Here is an 18,940-nt window from a genome sequence, read left to right on the forward strand (position 1 = left end):
CTGTTTCCTCTGCCCAAAATGCTCTCCTCAAGCTCTTTGTCTGACTGTTTTCTGTTGCCAACCTTCCAAGTCTCAATTTACACATTACATATTCACAGGGACTGACTCTCTGGTCAAAGTAATCCCTTCCCCAACTTAGTTCTGTTTTTCTCCCTTTTCCCCTTCCCTCCTTTCCTTTCTTCCTCATTCCTTCCTTCATTAACAAATATTTATTGAGCACCTACCACATGCTAGGTAGCATTCTAGAAACTGGAGAGACAATGGTAAGCAAAACAAATGTAATCTGACAGACAAGCTCTCAGGAGCTTGCATTCAAGTTTCAGAAACAGACATAAGCAACAAATAAACACCTATTTGCAGTAGATACGTGCTATGAGGGACGAGGGAGGTGCTGCAGATGAAAACAAGGGCTAAGAGTGAATTTCACTTAAACCATCAAGTCTCCATTAGTTCATCACGCGTCACTTGTGTACCTGTTTGTCATCTGTCTCCTCTACTAGACTTCAGCTCCAAGAGGACAAGCACGTTTGCTTAGTTTCCTAAGGTCTCCCAGCATTTGGTATAGAGCCTGCCACAGTACATACTCAATGAACACTGGGTGAAATGAATGAATTGAGATGGGAGGTGGCCAATTTGAGCATCCTCAGGACAGGGAGGTAGTGACCATCCAGGAAATAGCTAGCATTCCCCAGGGAGAAAATATGGAAGAAGAGCAGGAGGTCTGGGAAGACCTAGGGAGAGAAGCCTCAGAAAGGAAAGGATATGGGTGGGGGTGGTGAGTTCAAGGCAAGGACAGAAAACATCTCACCTTTGTCTCTTACCCACACATGCTCTCCTTGGCTACTAGGTCTTCCTCAAGTAGGAAGGGCCTCTGAGAATCAATCCATCGTTTCCAGCCTCAAAGGCTTCTTCTATAGTTTAGACCCAAGAATCCAGGCCCCTTACTAGGGAATCACAGGGTCCAAAGTGAAGGTTCAGGGACTCAGGAAGGGATTTGGGGATTCAAACAGAGCCTAAACTCCACACCTAAAAATCCTTGGCCCCACCCCTTTCTGCTGGGGCTTAGCTCTTTGACTCCTGATCCGAGTTAGAAGCCTCCTTCTGGCTTCCACAGCCCCTAGTGCCTCCTTCAGTCACTGTCCTGACCATCCCATGTGTCAGCCTCTGCCTCGGGGAGATATTATGAGTCAATACAAATAAGAGGGAAGCTGTGCCTTAGTATCCAGATCCAAAGGGTGGGCAGCATAAACTGGCACTTCTGGATGGAACCCCTCTCTGAGGGCCTTAAAATTCTGGAAATTAGACAAGGTGGTGAGGGTGCAGACAGTGGTTATTTCAAGAATATATGGAGCTAAAGAAGTGGGGAATGAGGGTGGGAAGTTTCCACGGGGCCCAGCTTGAGCTCCTGTCCTGACTTGCCACTATCTGTACAATCCTGCAGAAGGTCATTTGATATGCGCACAGCATGCAAGGGCTGAGGCTACAGGTTCCACTGTGGCCACAGGGTGGTGACCTAGAACCTGCTGCAGCCAGAGCCACCAGAGGTGGGGCTTCACCATGCAAGGCTTCCCCCCTCGGTCCCTCAATCCCGCAGTCAGAGACACAGCACCAGTGTGATGTGGAACGTGTTTTTATGTAGGTAGAAAAAAGTGCACAGACTAGTGAGGGAGTGGGGAGCAGGGATGTCCTGGCCTGTCTTCTGATTAGTCGGAATTGCCCCATCAGGGGCCTCCCTCAAGGATGGGGATAAAGTGAAGAGTTCATGCAGGGTGGCTCTAGAGTGTGAGACCCACACTGGGGGAGTGTGGCCTTGAAGTTAGCTGGACCTTTTCTGAATTGACATAGAGAACTTTAAGAGTACAGTACCTTAGGGGCGGCTCTCTCTAGTGGGTGGGGCCTCACAGGATGGGGTGGGGAGAGCCCCAAGCTCAGAGAGCAAGGCCTTGGGGTCTGGAGAGCATGTTTTTTGGGGAAGGGTGGGGGGGTCTCTGGGGCTTTGGTCTTCCAGGGGAACGGGGGGTTTGGAGGAGGAGCCCCACAGGCAGTTAGCCGAAGAGCTTGACGAAACAGGGCTGGCAGTAAGGCTTGCCTGCACGCTCTTGGAAGGAGCCCTTGGTGAGAGGGCGCAGGCAGAAGGTACAGGTGAAGTGGTCTGGGTGGAAGCGGCGGCCCAGGGCCGACACACAACGGCCGGTCACCGGGAGGCCACACGTAGCGCACAATGAACCACGCCTTGCGTGGAAGTGGTTCTCGCACAGCGGTCGGCCCTCATGCTCGAAAAAGCTGCCTCCTGAGAAGGGAGCGAAGCATTCCTGGGGAAGGGTGGTCGTGAGAGGATAGGTCAGCCACCAATCCCTTGATCAGATAATTCGCTTTAGGAGCTTAATAACCCACTGTGACAACCCCACCCTCCACAGCCCCAACCCAGATGTGACACACCCTGCCTTGAATAACAGTCTGGGCCCAGGCTCCTAGTTGGGCTCCCCTTTTGACCCAGCTCTCCAACCACCACTGCACACCACCACCACCACCCTTCCCCCGCCTTCCCCCCCCCCACCCCACGCCACCCCCCNACGAAACAGTCGGGGTGCCAGAGGGCGCTGAGTGCAGATATGTAGTTATCCAGAATGGGGCCTTGACAGCCCTGGCAGCGCGGGGCGAAAAGCTGCAGGAAGTCCCGGCGGCAGTAGGGGCGGCCCTCGCGCTCATGGAAACCTAGGGGCGGGAACAGGGCGGAAAGAAAAGGGTGCAGGCTGCACCCGAGACTTGCAAGATCTGAGACTGCGGGGCAAGATGAGGGGCAGTCAGAATGAGCAGTAGTGAGGCAGGGATGGGGTCTAGAGTGGGGGCCTGGTGGCAGTGGGAGAGGGTGGCGCCAGCAGACTCGGGAGGTCTTAGCAGGCCGGACCGAGGTGGGTTAGGTGGGATGTTGAGCAGACCGGTGGCTTACAAGGCTGGAGCCAAGTTCTCACCCTCATCTCCGAAGGGCTCCCCACAACTGACGCAGCAGAAATGCTCTGGGTGCCAATGGGTGCCCAAGGCAGTGACCATCTTCTGTGGGGCATGAACACGGGGACACTCAGTATGTCCTTCCATCCCTTCTTCCCTTCTTCTCCCACCCTGAACCCATGGAAGAGGGTTTAAGCAGGCGTTTGATGCACTAGAGACCTAACAAGGAAGTCAAAGAGTGGGCGGAGTCCAAAGGGCCTTGGACAAGGCCAAGGGGCTTAGCGTGGGTGGGAGGGGGCTGTGAGTGAACGGGGACCACCCCACAGGCACCCTGGGCGAGGCAGAGTTTGTGGGACAGGCAGGGCTCACGTGTCGGATGGGTTGATTGCAGAGGCCACAACGTGGGGAGAAGCGCTCAAAGTAGCACTCGGGGCAGAAGGGGGCTCCATCCTTCTCGAAGAAGCTGCTGCCTCCCAGGGCCATGGAGCAGCCACCGCAAATGAAGTGCTCAGGGTGCCAAGCGCGGCCCAGCGCGGTCACCACCTGCGAGTTGAGGGTGAGGCCTGGGTCAGAGTGAGCTGCCATGTGCCCGAAGAGCTAATATTTATATGGCACATTTCAAGTTTTCTTTTTACCATTTGACTCCCTTCACTCATTTCTCCCCACCCACCCTGAGAGATTAGGATGAAGAACCTAATGTTCAAGTCAGTCTGTGAGTGACAGAGATTCAACCTGGGTCTTTCAGCACAGTACTTAGGACCCTCAATAATTTTAGAAGCCCAGGAAAATGTATGTAATTACTTCTAAAATCAGAAGGAAAAAATGAGCTCGAAGAAAATGGTTTAATATGTAATATTAAGAAATTCTCCTTTACACCAACACGAAACACAATTTTAATTTTTTCTTTAATGGAGGGAGGGACCCATGAAGGTCAAAGTGCCTAGGACCCACAAAGGTCACAATGTCACCCTGCTCTGCCACAGTTGGAAATTCTGGGATGGAAGCAGAGCACTAAATCTAGCAAGAGTATCTAGGTCAACCGCTTGGCACAGCTGTTACCAATAACATCTACTCGGGGCACCTGGGTAGCTCAGTCGGTTAAGCGTCTGACTTCAGCTCAGGTCATGCTCTTTCGGTCTGTGAGTTCGACCCCCACGGTGGGGTCTGTGCTGACAGCTCAGAGCCTGGAGCTGCTTCAGATTCTGTGTCTCCCTCTCTTTGGGCCCCTCTCCCAACATGCTCTGTCTGTCTCTCTCACAAATAAACATTAAAAAAATAAAATTTAAAAAAAATCTACTCAGTCAATAAGCCAAGAACCAGAGTTCACACACCAGATGCCGGTGGAGCAGAAATATCTTTTGTGGCTGCCTGAGAACGGGGAGATGGCACCAATAAGACTTTTGTGAAGACTAAGAGAGATGAAGTTTTGTAAGGGAGCTAGAATGGTGCCTGCACAAAATAGAACCATAGTAAATGGTAAATGGGTTGGAATTCTCATTCTCATCCTTCCACTTACATGCAATGTGACTCAGAGCTTTAGTTTCCTCATCTGTAAAATATGAACAACAGTAATACCCACTTCCCAGAGTCATTTACTAAAAGAGAACAGCACAAAGTCTGGCTCTCAGTAAGGATGGGTCCATGGGTCTCTACCTCCCTACTCACAGGTCTCCACTTACCTGCCCGGCAATGGGTTTATTGCAGGAGCCACAGAGGCCCTTGGTCTGGGTGGGAACACCACGGCGGCTGAGATCAGACTGCAGCAGCCCCAGCATGGTGTCTAGGCTGCCCTTGCCGGTCTGCCCTGGTGAGGACGGAGACCCCTCATTCACAGCGCTTGGCACTGGTGGCTGAGTTGACCCAGAGGCTGGAAGCTGCAGCAAGAAGGACATGAGAGTTGAGTCAGCAAGGCGGTAGAAGTGGAAGGTTCTGGAAGGGGTTAGGGAGCCACAGATCCACAATGGCCCACCTCCTGCCTGACTCACGTGGTTCTGGACACGGAAGTCAGACAGTGAAGCCATCAGCCTATCCAACTCCAGGGTAGCCGAGGTTGCTGAAGGCTTTGGGAGAACAGGGGATGGGCTGGGAGGGCTGTGAAGAACACAACTTGTGTCAGCTCAGAGCCCCCAGAATAATGAAGGCTATCCCCCAGTAAGTCAGCCGCCTATCACCTCTCTCCCAGCTCTGCCAACAACTATGTCAAACTCACGGGCTGGGCCTTTTCTTGTCCTCAGATTGGTCCTCCTTCTGGTCCCCTACAGTCTCCTTGCTAGATGGGAACTGAGACATTATTTCATCTGCAGAGAGGAGAGAAGGGGACTGGACATGGGGCCATACTCTATCCCCTTCCAGTTAAGGCTTGTGTCCCTTTAGCTGCTACTCTGGAAAGAGGAGAGCCCTCAGTCTCTTCCCTTCCCTACCCTGTCCCCATCCCATCAAGGCCTATCTCTGTGACCTGGTACCTGTGATGTTGAACTGGGTAGCGTTAAGTTCCTGAAGCAATCTGTCTAGTTCACAGAGCCCTGTGCCCAAGACACCGCTGGAAGAGGAGAACGGAGGGGCCGCAGGAGCTGCAGGCTTTGGGGACCGAGGCTTGCACACCGTACTGGAAAACAGGGTGGGAGCCTGGGTTCAGGGCTGGGGAATCGAAGCCTCTTTACCTGAGTCTTAATTGGCTTCTGCCTCCCCCAGTTTCCACGCCCCTCACCTGTACAGATGGTCCTTGTCCCCCGAGGCTCCTGAAGACTCCCCAGATCCTGTCTACAGAGAGAAGGACACATGTGTGGGATGAGAGGGTTGTACTTTGCCCCACTCAAGCTCAGATTCCCCTAGTCCTGGCCAAACTTGGCCCTAGTGTCACCCCAGTCCCCACATTTGATCTCACCTGTGGCTGGTGGCCATAGGGCAGGGGAGATGTGAAAGGCTCCGGGGACCGCTCTTTCGGAGTCCCTGACCTTGACATGTGTGAGGTGGTGGTCTCCAGGTCAGACAGCAGGGCGTCTACAGGGCAGCGTCCATCAGGATGAGAAGTTGAGGGGTTAAGGTTAGAGCAGAGACAGGGACTCAAGAGATTAGAAGATAAGAGTTCCAAGTAAGCAGTAGTTGAGGAGGACGGAAGCCAGTATGAAGAGCAGAAGTTACGGATCAGATGGAAACACAGGCCAGACCAAAGGCAGAGAAGTAGAAGTGCAGCAGGGAATATTTATGACCAAAAACATCCCCAATGGCGCGTCTTGGGAGTCATGCACAAAAGCCGCCTGATTCTTTTATTTTCTGCATCTTCCCTGATGCAGTCAGAATTGACTATTTACTCAAGCCAAATTTGGCTTCACCCCAAAGTGCTCAATTGGCTGTATGCCTGGCACCCAACTTTCTGGTTGGATGCTCTTTCTGCCCACTAATTCCTGACCCCCTCCCCCACCTAAACAGACCCGCCCAGCCCTGGCGCAACTCCAGGCACTGGGTCCCACCCTATGCTCCTCATTGGCAACTCTGCTGGGACCTGCTTTCTGATTGGCTTATTTTCCATATAAGCCGGTTACCCCTACTGAGCAGCACCCCCCACCGAAGGGTGTCTGAACCCCTTCTCTCCTATGGAGAGCACAGCCTTTCCAACAGACCAGGTGGAGGAGATGCCTGGGTCTTCCTTCTTCCTCCAAAACACCCACCCCCCCACCCCCAGATCNTTCCTTTCCAGAGTCTAGAAGTCCCTACTCCTTTACTCATCTCTTGAGTACCACAGTGGAACCCTTAACCTCTTCCTGGCATCTTGGCACTCATCTATTCTCTTTCTGCCCGAAAAGACCCGACCCCTACCATACCTAGGTATACTTAACTCTTTTCTTCCCCTACGCTCTGAGGCAGGCCCATTTCCTACTGCAAATTTTGGTGTCCTGTTCTCCCTTCCCGTCTACTTTCCCAGTCCCTGGACCCAAGACCCTTTTAACCCTTCCCTTCCCAGAGGCCCTGAGCCCAGGCGCCCACTGGCGGGCGCTGCACTNGACCAGAATCAAGAAGACAGAAAGCAGGGATGGGGCGATTTGGGGAGTGCAAGGGGGGTCCAGGATGGGGAAGCGGGTCCAGATGGCTGTGAGGAGCTGGGGATAAGAGGACCCGAGCCCCACTCACCCAGGTCCTCCATGGCGGGGCACGGGCGCACCGNGATGGGGGCGTGTAAAGGAAGGAGGGCCAGGGCCCACCCAGGCCCAGCCCGCCTGTCGGCCGCGGAGGCAGCCACACCCCAGCCTTGGCCTCCGCTACAGGGATCCCCAGGCAGCCAGAGCCAAAGTCAGAGAAGAGACTCTCCCAGACCAAGCTGGGGATCCTCTGCTCCGTGAGACTGTTAGACCAGACTGAGGCCCCCAAGCAGACACCCCCCACCAAAGCTACCAGCCCGAGTCCTCAATAGACGCCCCCTGTCCACTCAGTCCATTCCTGAGACTTGCTCCAGACAGAATTGTTGGGTTGAGGGGAGAAGTGATGGCTCTAAGGCTCAGTCAGACAGCAGGTTCAGGGACATTCCCTTAGAGACCCTGACAGACAATGACATGAACAGATATCCCAAATGGCCCATATACTAGACACAAATCTCTCAGAAATGGAGACAGACACAAACCCTCCCACTCTCTAAGCCAGGACCTTCTCTCCAAAACTTGGAAACCAACATATAGACACAGGTAAACTGAACCCAGGCCCAAGCCCCATGGAGACTCAGGGAAAACACTTTCAGGCAACCAGACCATAGCCAACCTTCAAGACAAAGCCCTTCCCCAACACTGAGGTGACCCTTGGGAAAGAGCCCTTTCTCAAGATACTGGTGAACACAGAGAAGACACAGACTCCAGACACAAAGGAACAAGGAGACTTCCCTAGACTGAGATCCCAAGAAATCAAGGTAGAAGTGAACCTTAAGAGAGGAGTTTGGACAGACACAACAGTGTTGCAGCCCCTAGACTGTGGGTCTCAACCCAGCAGCAAATTAAAACAGGCTGGGAAGCTTTTTAAATATACTGATGCCCAGGGCACCCTCCCCTCAGTCCAATTCAATGTGAAGGAGCCTAGGAATCAGTATTTTTAAAAAGCTCTCTGAGTAGCTCAAACACACAGTCTAAGAACAGAGACCTGGACACTTACAGACGCACAGAGCTAGCAAGTGTCAACTTTGGCTCCCCAGAAGCTAAACTCGCAGCCCTGTCCAGGCACCCTCCTCGAAGTCAGGCTGCCACCTGAGTGGTTTACTGATCTGGAATCCTGGTGATGTAGATCCTGCCTTGAGAGACCATACATAGCACAACATGAGCTGAATACAGCCCGGAGCTCTGGCTCTCAGCAAAACTAAGACAGGGCCTCAGGGACTCTAGGAACATAGAGGTCTTCCTTCAGGCTAATAGCAGAAGGACACTTGGTCCAAGAGACGAAAACAGACACAGAGACTGAAGACCTAAGATGAGTAAATATCACTCAGGAAACAGTAATGCCAAGGCCTCGGACATACACTTCCTCAGCCCAGCCCCTTCAAAAGACACTAACCAGAGTCCGCGGGCCTAGCTGGGTAGCTGTCTGAGCAATAAAGTTGCATAAGCACAAAGCAGGCTGCACCCAATACTCTAGTATATCCCCGGACTCCGGGAACCACTGCAGACTTACTTATTAAGCTCCTACATGCCAAGGGTGGCCTGTATCGAGACACAGCAACCTGGATAAGACCCTGTTTGGTGAAGGGAGTGGGGGGGACTCTCACAGGAAAGTAAGCAGAGACACCACACAATAGGGGTATCCAATTCCAAAGTTTTTAATCTCAACTCTGGAAGGCTGGCCCAGGCCAGGTGCCTGGAGCCCTGGGCTGTTCTCCACCTGTGGGTCCCACACTCAGACCCTGGCATCTTCAGACCATCATCCTGGCGTATAGTTCCATTCTTTCATCGGTCCTCAATGGTGACTGCTGCTCAGCCTCCTCTTATGATGCTCTGAGGGAGTCCTCCTTCATAGCCAATTCATCCTTGGATCGTCTCTCAGGGGACATCAACAGTCGAAGCTGGAACCCTTGCTCCCCAGTTCAACCCCCATTACCACAGCCAGTAAAGCCTCAGTCAGGGGCCCTGCCTCCTCACCTGCTGCCTCCACAAGCCCCACTAAGGCCAAGGCCCGTTTCCGTGGGCACTGCCCTGGCCCCAGGGTCCAGCGGGCACAATGGGCAACCAGCCGGGGCCGGCCCAGGCGGAATACTTCACCCACTGACTCTGGGCCACCGTGGGGTCCCAGGTGGATATGGCCCACAGCCTCTTCCAGCTCCTCCTCCAGCCCAGGGAGCAAGAAACGGCCAGCAGCCTCCAGTGCCTCCTCAGCCTCTGAGCCCAGCAAGGGCTGGCCTGGTGGGGGAACGGGCCCCAGGGCAGCCCCACAGCCCCGGCAGCCATGCAAGTGGTGCAGGATAGGCCAGGCTGCACTGGGTGACAGGCCTCGAAGTGGCACCAGGTCCATCTGGGCTTCAGCAAAGCTGCCAGCTAGCAAGGCCCGGAAGAAAGGCGAGGCAGTGGCTGAGGCAGCTCGCTGGGCAGGGAGCCGAAGGCCTGAGTCCAGTAGGAAGTGCAGGTCAGGGGCTAGGATGGGGGCTGGGCCCAGTAGACGTTCATAAAGGCAAGGGGAGGGGGCATCTAGGTCCAAGGGGATTGTAGGTGGGAGGGCTGGGCTCACAGTGGGAGACACCAGGCCTTGGAGGCAGGAAAGGGAGTCCGCAGCAAAGAAGAGGAAGAGTGGATGTGGAGCTGGCCGAGTTAGTGCCGAGAGGAGAAGCCGGAGGCCGCCCTGGTCCAGAAGTAGCCGGCGCCACAGAGAGGGCTTCCTTTGGGAAGAAAGGGAATCTTTTAGAACGTGAAAAGGGGTGGCATTAGGGAATAGCAACCTTGCTCTCCTGATCCCTGTGAGGCACCCACATCCTCCTCACCGACAGATGAAGGGCAGTGTCAGTGCACAGGCCACACGGTCCTCGGGGCTTCCAGAGAGCAGCAGATGAGTGAGGGCACCCACCCCAAAGGGTGATTCAGCCTGCACGGTCAGGTTCTGCAGCAGCATCTCACCTGCAGAGACGGGCAGAGCAGGTCAGGCTGGGAGTTGATGTCCCAACTCTGGGGCCTTCAAAGGAATGAGGCTAAAACCGTAGCGCATGGAAGAGGGGATGACTGCAGGCCCTAGAGGGGAAGGGTCCAGATGCTAGGAACTGGAGATCAAGGGCAAGAACAAAGTGTAACGGTCAGGGAGTACATCTGGGTTCTAAAGGACTCAGAATACGCAGTCGGGACGCAGAAGACAGGGCAGTCCCTGGCAGTGTTGGGATCGGTGGGGCGCCAGGAGGACATGGCACCTGAGCCAGAGTTTTGCAACTCAGTGTGCCCAGTGGGAAGGCAGTCAGGATGGTGCAGAAGCAAGAACAGATTGGGTAATGAAATAGAAACAAGCATGATTCTAAGTTGTTAGGAAAAGCCTGGTATTGGGGTATGTAGGCCCGAAGACGTGGGCAGAGGATGGAGCAGAACTTCGGATGCTGCGAGTTCCTCCCTCTTCCCACCTGGTGACTGAGGTTGGATGGTGGGCTGGGCAGGGCAGTGAGAAAGCTATGAACACCAAAGTGAGGTTCTCAGTCCAGAACCAGAGGGAGATGGGGCTTCTTATGGGGAACACACCCAGCTCCCGGTGCTGGCGTCGAGCTGGGCGGGCACGCAGCGTGGGCCAGTCATCCGGGGCGACACCTAACACAAGCCAGGCACGCAGCAGTGCAGCACCATAGCTGCGCACAAAGGCCTCGAGACAGGCAGGGTTGCAGGTAAGGCGTGCCAGGATGCGCAGTGCACGTGGGCTCGGTGGACCTGGTGAGCCCGTCACGTAGGCCAGCAGGCCACAGAGGGCTGGGCTGGTCACCAATGCCCCACTTGGGTCAGGAGCCTGGGAGAAGCGTGACAGTAGCAGCAGCGCTGGCCCCTCGCGGCCCCAAGGCTCCTCAGAGGCGGCAGCAGGGCTGCGGCCAGGTGTGCGCAGTGTGCGAGGTGTCCGCAGTGACGATGGACCCAGGGTGGGGCTGGTTGGCTCAGCTGGCTCTGGTGGTGGTGGAGGCGGGGGACATCGCTCAGGGGACCAGTCAGGAGAGATGTCTCCCGGGCCTGCAGCGTAGCCTTCGGAGATCAGCCATGACCTGTAGAGGGGAAAACGGGGAGATTGAACCCAGAACCACAACAAAGGAGCAGACCAAAGAGCTGTCATATAAAACTAGGTGACAGAAGCCAGGGAGAGGAAATGGGACCAGGGGAGATAGGAGAGAAAGGAATAGGGAAAAAAATGCCCCAACTCAGTCAGCAGGTACTGATGCCTCTTATGTACAAAGCCCAGAATTAGGTACCAGGCATAAGTAATTAGAAAACTAAAGTCCCCGTCCTCCTCGAATTTATATTCTATTGAGGGGAGAATAGACAACAAAGTAAAAATGGTCCAGTGGACCTGTCTGGGTCCCAAAGTTCAGATGTGCTGGGGTACAGCCAAGGCCAAAGGTGGACCCAGGAAAAAGGAGGTATGTTTAATGATGACGAGAAAGTGGTCATGTTCAGGGAGAATGAGGAATCAGGAATCAGAGTCAACAAGAGTTGACTGAGACAGAATGGGGTAGTGAAGGGAGCCAGACCCCTCAACCCACGGCAGTCAGGTGGGGATTCACCTCAGGCTGCGGAAGCTTCCAGCTTCTGCCCGCTCAGGGGTCTGCTCCTCAGGAAAGTCCCAGGAAGCAGCTTCTCTTCCTTCTTCTTCCTCATCACCAGCATCACCACACAGCTGCCCAGCCAAGAGAGGTACAAGTCCCAGAGCCTGTAGCCGGCCCAGGGCTCCAGTATCATAGAGGAAGCCCACAAGGGCAGCCACGACACGAAGGTGCCAGGCACTGGCACGAGGGTCCCGCAGCAGGCCCATCAACAGCTCCAAACCACCAGCATCCCGCAGCCGGGCCCGGTTGATGGCCTCCCGGCACAGCAGGCACACGGCCCGTACCAGGGGCTGCTGAGAGGCCGGGCCAGCCCCATTCGGTCCCCGCCGCCGCCGGAGTTCACCCAGGAGTACCTCCACACCACCAGCATTGCCCAGTGCAGGCCGTACGAGGCCCTGGGCACACAGGTTGGCAAGGATCAAGATAGTTGCCTCTCGTACTGCCTTTTTGGGGTGGGAGGCCAAACTGACCAGTGGGCCTAACCCCCCACCCAGACTTAGCTGCTCAGCACAGGCCCGGGAGCAGCCTCGACTCAGCTCCAAGAGGGCACGCACTAGGGCCAAGGTCAGTGCAGGGTCTGGGGCAGCGGCCAGAAGCTCAGCCAGAGGGCGCACTGCTCCCTGCTGTGCCAAAGCCAGGCGGTGCTGGGGTGAGTCGGCCAGGTTGCGGAGGGCACGCACCACGCTCTGCAGGCACTGAGAGTCCTGGCAGGCTGTCAGGCTCTCAACCAGCAAGGGAACAGCACCTGGAGAAGGAAGAGGAGTACAAAGAGTGAGCAAGGAGATACCCAAGCCCCTTCTCCCACCCCCAGCCCTTGCTAACTCCACACTTAGAGGCTTCTCACCAGCAGCATGGATGTCCCCACAGCTCTCAGGTTCCATGGCTAAGTTCCCCAGAGCACGGGCTGTTCTGTTCTGGATGCTGTCTGTCTTCACACACTGAAGAATAGTCACTGCAAGATAATTTGGTCTTTTGAGGGTCCTGCCCCTTCTCGTCTCTCTCATTAATGGCCTTAAGAATGTGGCCCGAGAGGGTCAGGGAAGGCCTCCAAAAGAGGCTGATACTTACTGGGTCTGAAAGGTTAAATAGGTAGGTATTTGTTAGAAAGATGGTGGATGGGGGTGTTACAGGACATTTCAGGTTTGGAAGCAGCCTTTGCAAAGGCCCAGAAGTGAGATCCAATGTCTGGTCTGTGCTATGCCCTCAAGAAGGGCCTCGAATGGCAGGCCAAGGGATAAGGCAGGACTTGAATATGAAGGCACTGGGAACCACAAAGGGTTTTAAGAATAGAAGTGAAGTGATACAATCTGGTAGCCACGGGGAGAATGGATTATAGGGAAAACGAATAAGGCAAGGACAGCAAGGAGGCTATCCCAATTGTTAAGGTGAGAAAGGACAGTGGCTTAAAGCAAGTCAGCTACCATCACAACCCAGCACTTGGGCACCAGTCTCTGGGGCACATGATAGAAGAAGGAATAAATGTGGATGGATACAGGAGTTATTTAAAATGCAAAACAGGGGTGCCTGGGTGGCTCAGTCCATTAAGCCTTTGACTTTGGCTCAGGTCATGATCTCAGAGTTCGTGGGTTCGAGCCCTGCATCGGGCTCTGTGCTAACAGCTCAGAGCCTGGAGCCTGCTTCAGATTGTGTCTACCTCTCTCTCTGCCCCTTCCCCGCTCATACTCTGTCTCTCAAAAATAAATAAACGTTAAAAAAAAAATTTAAATGCCGAACAGTGACTGACTGAGGATTATATGCTAATAACAAAACCTATAATTTATTGAATATTTATTGTGTCAGGCCTCTTGTCAAACACGTTATGGTCCAGATGCATTATACACTTTTAAAACTGTATAAATTTCTTTTTGTACAAAACACTAATTTTATTTCGTACAAAAAATTAATATTTCATCAAAACTGGCAGTTTCATAACTAGCAGGCACTCTGTAAACAGTGTTCACAACAGTGCCACTAGGAGGCGCCAACTTAGCTGGTAAACAGAAAAGCGTGCTATCTTTTAGGATTTGTTCTTATTGCGCCAGTTTTTAATACCTCAAAGTACCTAGTCCATGCTTAGAATATCTGCGATCTATGTTTGTATTTCATATTCTCCCTACTTCAGTTTTGCAAGGTAGCTATTATTATTCAATTTTACAAGGAATCCTAGCCTCCGTTCTCTCGGTCTAGCTCACCGCAGAAAACCACTAAAACTTCCGACCTCAAGTTCATCAAATGAAAGCCCTGCACAAGGTCACTCAGTAGCCAGGATCGGGGATAATCTATAAGGAAGGCTTGAAGGCTTCAGATGTTAGGAGTGTCACGTGGTCACAAGGCATGTTCTTCCAGGATACAACACAAAGAACTCAAGACTCCGCCCAAGCCCAGAGAAGGAAAGAATCGTGAGTGGAATCCTTCTAGGAAATGAGGGCGGAGCACTTACCCAAAGAGAGAATGCCTCCGAGCCTGCGCACTTCAGCCCGACACGCCCCTTCCGTACAGCAGTTGGCTAGGATGCTAAGCGCCAAGTCCAGGGTCTTGCGCAGGCGCGCTGGCGGCGAGGACGACGACGACGACGACGACGACGCAGAGGGGGCAGGGCCCGACGAGGGGGCGGGGCCATCACAAGTCGCTGACTCGACCGACGAGGGGGCGGAGCCTGGGCCAGCCTGGGACGGGGCGGGACCCGCTGCAGCCGCTCGCCGCAGCAGCGCGAGAAGGGGGCGGAGCCCGCCGCGCGCCCGGAAGCGCTCGATTCCCCCTGCTGCCTTGACGTGGCGTGTGCGGAGGACAAAGAGCGCACGCCCCAAGGGTGTCTCGTTGGTAGCTGTGTCCTTTCCCCCACCTAGACCCTCCCCGGCCGCCGCTGTGAGCTGCGCGAGGCAAAACGAGAGCGAGTCCGTGAGAGTCGGTTTCGCAGCCGCCATCTTGGCTCAAGCCTAAGGCTCCGCCCCCTCCTCGCCGTTCTTCCAAGGGAGCGGAACTGGAAGAGAGGGGCGTGGCCAGGCACCTCCTCTCTGACGCTTTTTAAGTAGCGCCGCCGCAGTTATTTTGCAAGTTGGAAGTTGTAGTTCTCGATCCCGGCACTGCGGACCGTCGCCGAAGGCATGTAGAGAGTAATGGTTATCTAATCGTTGTGCAAACCCAAGAGTCGTGTGCGGTGCATGCTGGGATATGTAGTCTGCGCCTTGCTTAGCACACCTAGCTAAGAACGGAGGGGAAACTCAGGCAGCTTGCAGTGGGCTGGTTCTTTTGGAGAACCCAGATGTCCGACCATGGAGTCTCAGTACCGTGCTGCTCCAAGTGACGTGGCTATACCGCCCCCCGCGTGTCCACCACAGCGACACCCTTTTCCGTCCGGCTCGCTTCGCTGCCCACAGTGATGGCTTGGGCACCGAAGTCCGTGCTGACGGACTCAGGACCGCGAGCCCGGCCAAAAGTGTCAAGTTTCTGATAGTGGCCGCAGATTGGGAGCTTTTGCTCAGTCAGGTGAATGAGAGGGTTAAACCTACCGAGACCGTTTCCGGCCACTTCCTAGAGCGGCACGGGCTATTGGACTTTTCGCTTCCGGTGCTGGCTCCCTGGGCCCCGAATGTCTCAACGCCGTGCTTGTGAACTGAGTGGATGATTTTTACGAAACGGGGCTTTTTTCACGGCGATGCAGTCAGCGTCGCCATAAGGGTCAAGGGAGAGCTAGGACGGGGCGGAGCGGCAGGGAAGCCCGACATCTGGAAGCCCCGAGCCCACTCTTTAGCGGAGTTGTCCCACCAGAGCTGCCCTCCCTGGTGTGGCTGCGATAGCCGGCTGCCCGGGAAATGATGCTGGACTTGTAATACCTATGTAGGTCGGACTCTGGCCCGGGGAAGAAGCTTCTGACAGACGAACAGTCCTGCAATCCCCAAAGCCTTCGAGTGCCGCGAATGGACCGACCGCAGCCTATCTCCATGACCTTCTTCACCACTGAAGCAGCCATGTGGGTGGCAGTCCCTCTACTGTTGTTCAGAGTGTGTCCGAAGCTTACTACGTGGCTCAGATCTAGTTAAGCACTGCCAGATACACACTGGCGAGAAACCATACCTCTGCCCTGCGTGTGGCCATTGTTTCAGCCTGAGCTCTAACCTCGTGCAACACCGTGGTTTCCCACTCACGATTCGGGCCCCACAAGTTTCCGGAGTGAGGGGAGGCCTTTGGCCGTAGCTCTGACTTGGTTAAACACCAACAGCAGCACAACGGTGAGAAGTCCTGTACCTGCTGAGTGTACTAAGACTCAGCGTTATTTCCAGTCTAATCCAGCAGCAGCGCGCACACACAGGCGAGAAACCCTACTGTTGTGGGGACTGCAGGAAGAGCTTCAGCTTTAGCTCCAATCTATTACAGCACCAGCGCTCACAGGGGTGAAAAGCCCTTACTGCTTTCCCTGGTGCAGTGACAGCTTTGGGCACAGCTCTTAGCTGCTCAAGCCCCAGTGTTCACACACTGGGGAGAAGCCTTATCATTGCTGTGAGTGTGGCAAAAACGTCACCGACAGTTTGGACTGCCTATGACACAAGCATACACACATAATGAAGAATGATGAACCTTCAAGTGCTCTGAGTGTGGCTGTGGCTTTAGTGAGCACATCCAATTCACTGAGCACCAGCACATCCACTTGGGTGAATGACCCTATGCCTGTTCAGAATGTGGTAAAACCTTCTACCACAGCTCCAAGCTCCTTAAACACCAATGCTCCCCTATAGATGAGAAGCCCTCTAAGTATTCCAGCTACAGCAAGAGTTTTGTAAACCATTCATATTTGCTGCAGCACCAACATACTTAGGCTAGAAGCCCTACACTTGAAGTGAGTGTGGCAAGTGCTTCAGCCAGACTCCCTACCTGCTCATCCATCAGGTGGTCCACAGTGGTGAGAAGCCCTAAGTCTGCCTGCAACGTGGCAAGGCATTTGCCCACGGCTCCAACCTAGTCCAGGATCAACAGATGCATGAAGGTGGCAGCCCCTGGAAGATCCCTGGCTTCAGTTTCAGCCCAAACTTCAGCTCTAACTTGGCTCCAGGCCTGGAGGAGGTGGAGGGGACCAGCATCTCTAAGCAAACCTTTCTGGTCCTCTAGGGCTGTTGATTCATGGACTACATCAGGGAACCCCAGGCTGGAAGAATTATAATAGTAGAGCTGGGATCACTGTCTTTTAAGAGCCTTTCCAGAAAAGAAGGCTTAACCTTCGTTTTTGAGGCTCTAGAGACAGAATGCCAGCTGGGGGGAGAGTTTTTGGATGGTAGGAGCTATCCAGTACTGGCACAGCTGCTTCCAGATGTAGGACACCCTTGGCAGTTGCTGATCCCTTCATGGGCCTAGGGAATGATGGGATTAATCATTCCAAGAGTAACAACTGCCTCATCCCAGAGGAATAGGATTTCAGACACCCCTTAAGGAACACAGTTGGTGGGGGCGGGGGGGGGGACCTGACCAGAGGGGACCATAAAGAAGGCTGTATTCTGACAGAAGGACCAGAAAAATTGTACTTGGGACCATTATGTAATCTCTGGGATATAGGACCCTTGTGAAAGATAATAGTCTTTACAGTGAAGTTAGGGCTTGGCAAAGGACCAGGAGACCTATCTGTTGACTTCATACTTTGTGACATTTCTAGGCAGGGACAAAAGGCCCAAGGTTTGTCATCTGCCCCTTTCTCTTTTTTCACCCCTTCTCTTGCAGGTGCCCCAGATCCTTTGTCAGAGCCCTCAACAGAGGAAAAAATGGTAAAGATTCATTTGTGCTTGGACATTGAGGACCGAACTTGGCCCTTTTGCCTGGGCATGGGAAAGAGCTGGCGAAATTAATGCACTTCTGTTATAGAAACTAGCAGGAGGCTTCCCAAAGAACTACGTCATCTGTGCCCAAGCCCTTCCCATAGCTGTCTGTTCCTGGAAGAGACAGGGGCTAGTCCTTTTGAGGTTAGAGGACAATTAATGCCCACCTCTGTGGGACTGGCCTTCCTCCATTAGCCTCATGCATGTAGCACCCTGTCCCCAAACTTTGCCTTCTTTTATTAGGCTTGCTGTGTCTAGAACTGTACTCATGTAGAATAGGGGTAAAGGGAAGGGATGTGAAGCAAACCCTCTCTCAGCCTCTAGCAGCATGCCCAGGCCTATCTCTTCTCAGCTATGTGACCTTGGACAGGTCTACCTCTTCTGATCTTCAGTTTCTTTATCTATAAAACAGGAATGATGTTGGCTACCTCACTAGGTATTATTGAGGATTCTATGGGATCACCTACATGAAACACCTGGGTCAAAAGAGTGACTCTAAACCTCAGTTCTCCTATCTCTTTCAGGTCTAGAGCCCTTTCATTGGTGGTGTCAGTCAGTAAGCATTATGCCAGTTCATGTGCTAGCTCCTCCCTAAAGTTACAGAAATGAGCAAGACAGCCTCTGTCCTGGGATAGCTTAGTGTCATGAAGGAGATGGACTCAGGACCAGTAACAACACAGAGTGCACAGTCCTGGAGGTGGAGAAAGGGCCTAACCTGGACCAAGTCTGAGAGGCTTCATTGAGGTGACATCTAATTAATACTACTTAACTTCTCAAACTGGGAGCAACCAATGCCCCTGGCACGGGGCCAGTGATGAAAGGAAGGATTCTTGCCATGTTTCCCATAAGGGGCACTTCAAAGAGCACAAGGGTCTGAATTAGAGGCCTGAGCCCAGTACATACATAGTTGGCACTCAGTAAATAGTTGCTATGATCGGGTCCTGTGTATACTGTTTTCCTGTATTGGGCTTCACCTTCCTCAGAGCCATGTTGAGTACTCTACAAAATTTATAACCGCATATGAATATTAGATATGTGGTAGAGTTGGGCATGGGACAAACCTTGTTTGCAAAATCCCTTCAGAGAACTGCAAGTTAATTTCTCAGATTAAGGCGAGTATCCATGGGCTCCATCTCCTCTAAAATTGTTATGTGCTGCTCATAAATCTCTTTTCTTATCCTTTAGGTGATATTTAATTTTTAAAATTTTTATAATTCTAACAGATGAAAATCATATGCTGAATGTTATCCGTTTATCGCTCTCTGGAGTAATTAAAATTGGTTTTTTTATTGCTTTTTCTTCAAATTTTTATTTAAATTCTGGTTAGTTAACATACCGTGCAATATTGGTTTCAGGAGTAGAATTCAGTGATTCATTACTTACGTACAACACCCAGTGCTTATAACAAAAGTGCACTCCTTAATGCCCATCACTCATCTAGCTGAGC

The 18,940-nt window shown here is 53.2% G+C and overlaps 2 protein-coding genes across 2 annotated transcripts; both read right to left on the minus strand.

Moving 5' to 3' along the window:
- Positions 1–1,614: 1,614 nt before the first annotated feature.
- On the minus strand, positions 1,615–6,125 carry TGFB1I1 (transforming growth factor beta 1 induced transcript 1). The gene is made up of 10 exons (XM_077777817.1): positions 5,834–6,125; positions 5,657–5,709; positions 5,412–5,554; positions 5,159–5,246; positions 4,935–5,040; positions 4,629–4,823; positions 3,319–3,492; positions 2,973–3,054; positions 2,576–2,715; positions 1,615–2,312 (listed from the first exon to the last, which is right to left on the minus strand). The coding sequence occupies exons 1-10, from the start codon at positions 5,909–5,911 to the stop codon at positions 2,046–2,048; spliced, it is 1,326 nt and encodes a 441-aa protein (XP_077633943.1). The 5' UTR covers positions 5,912–6,125; the 3' UTR covers positions 1,615–2,045.
- Positions 6,126–8,724: 2,599 nt separating this feature from the next.
- Positions 8,725–14,631, minus strand: ARMC5 (armadillo repeat containing 5). The gene is made up of 6 exons (XM_077777923.1): positions 14,133–14,631; positions 12,537–12,644; positions 11,651–12,437; positions 10,629–11,134; positions 9,893–10,025; positions 8,725–9,790 (listed from the first exon to the last, which is right to left on the minus strand). The coding sequence occupies exons 1-6, from the start codon at positions 14,614–14,616 to the stop codon at positions 8,971–8,973; spliced, it is 2,838 nt and encodes a 945-aa protein (XP_077634049.1). The 5' UTR covers positions 14,617–14,631; the 3' UTR covers positions 8,725–8,970.
- Positions 14,632–18,940: the final 4,309 nt, after the last annotated feature.

The sequence above is a fragment of the Crocuta crocuta genome, unplaced genomic scaffold (genome assembly GCF_008692635.1).
Source record: "Crocuta crocuta isolate KB4526 unplaced genomic scaffold, BGI_CrCroc_1.0 scaffold217, whole genome shotgun sequence".
Classification (NCBI taxonomy): domain Eukaryota; kingdom Metazoa; phylum Chordata; class Mammalia; order Carnivora; family Hyaenidae; genus Crocuta; species Crocuta crocuta.

What these genes read in the sequence shown, in the direction of transcription:
- TGFB1I1 (XM_077777817.1), bottom strand. Translation starts at nt 5,911, where the DNA reads ATGTCAAGGTCAGGGACTCCGAAAGAGCGGTCCCCGGAGCCTTTCACA. An exon ending in TACCCAGTTCAACATCACAG is followed by an intron (nt 5,247 to 5,411) that starts GTACCAGGTCAC and finishes TCCTCTCTGCAG; the next exon opens with ATGAAATAATGTCTCAGTTC. An exon ending in ACTTCCGTGTCCAGAACCAC is followed by an intron (nt 4,824 to 4,934) that starts GTGAGTCAGGCA and finishes TTCTTGCTGCAG; the next exon opens with CTTCCAGCCTCTGGGTCAAC.
- ARMC5 (XM_077777923.1), bottom strand. Translation starts at nt 14,616, where the DNA reads ATGGCGGCTGCGAAACCGACTCTCACGGACTCGCTCTCGTTTTGCCTC. An exon ending in ACGCCAGCACCGGGAGCTGG is followed by an intron (nt 10,026 to 10,628) that starts GTGTGTTCCCCA and finishes CCGTCTCTGCAG; the next exon opens with GTGAGATGCTGCTGCAGAAC. An exon ending in ACACTGCCCTTCATCTGTCG is followed by an intron (nt 9,791 to 9,892) that starts GTGAGGAGGATG and finishes TTCTTCCCAAAG; the next exon opens with GAAGCCCTCTCTGTGGCGCC.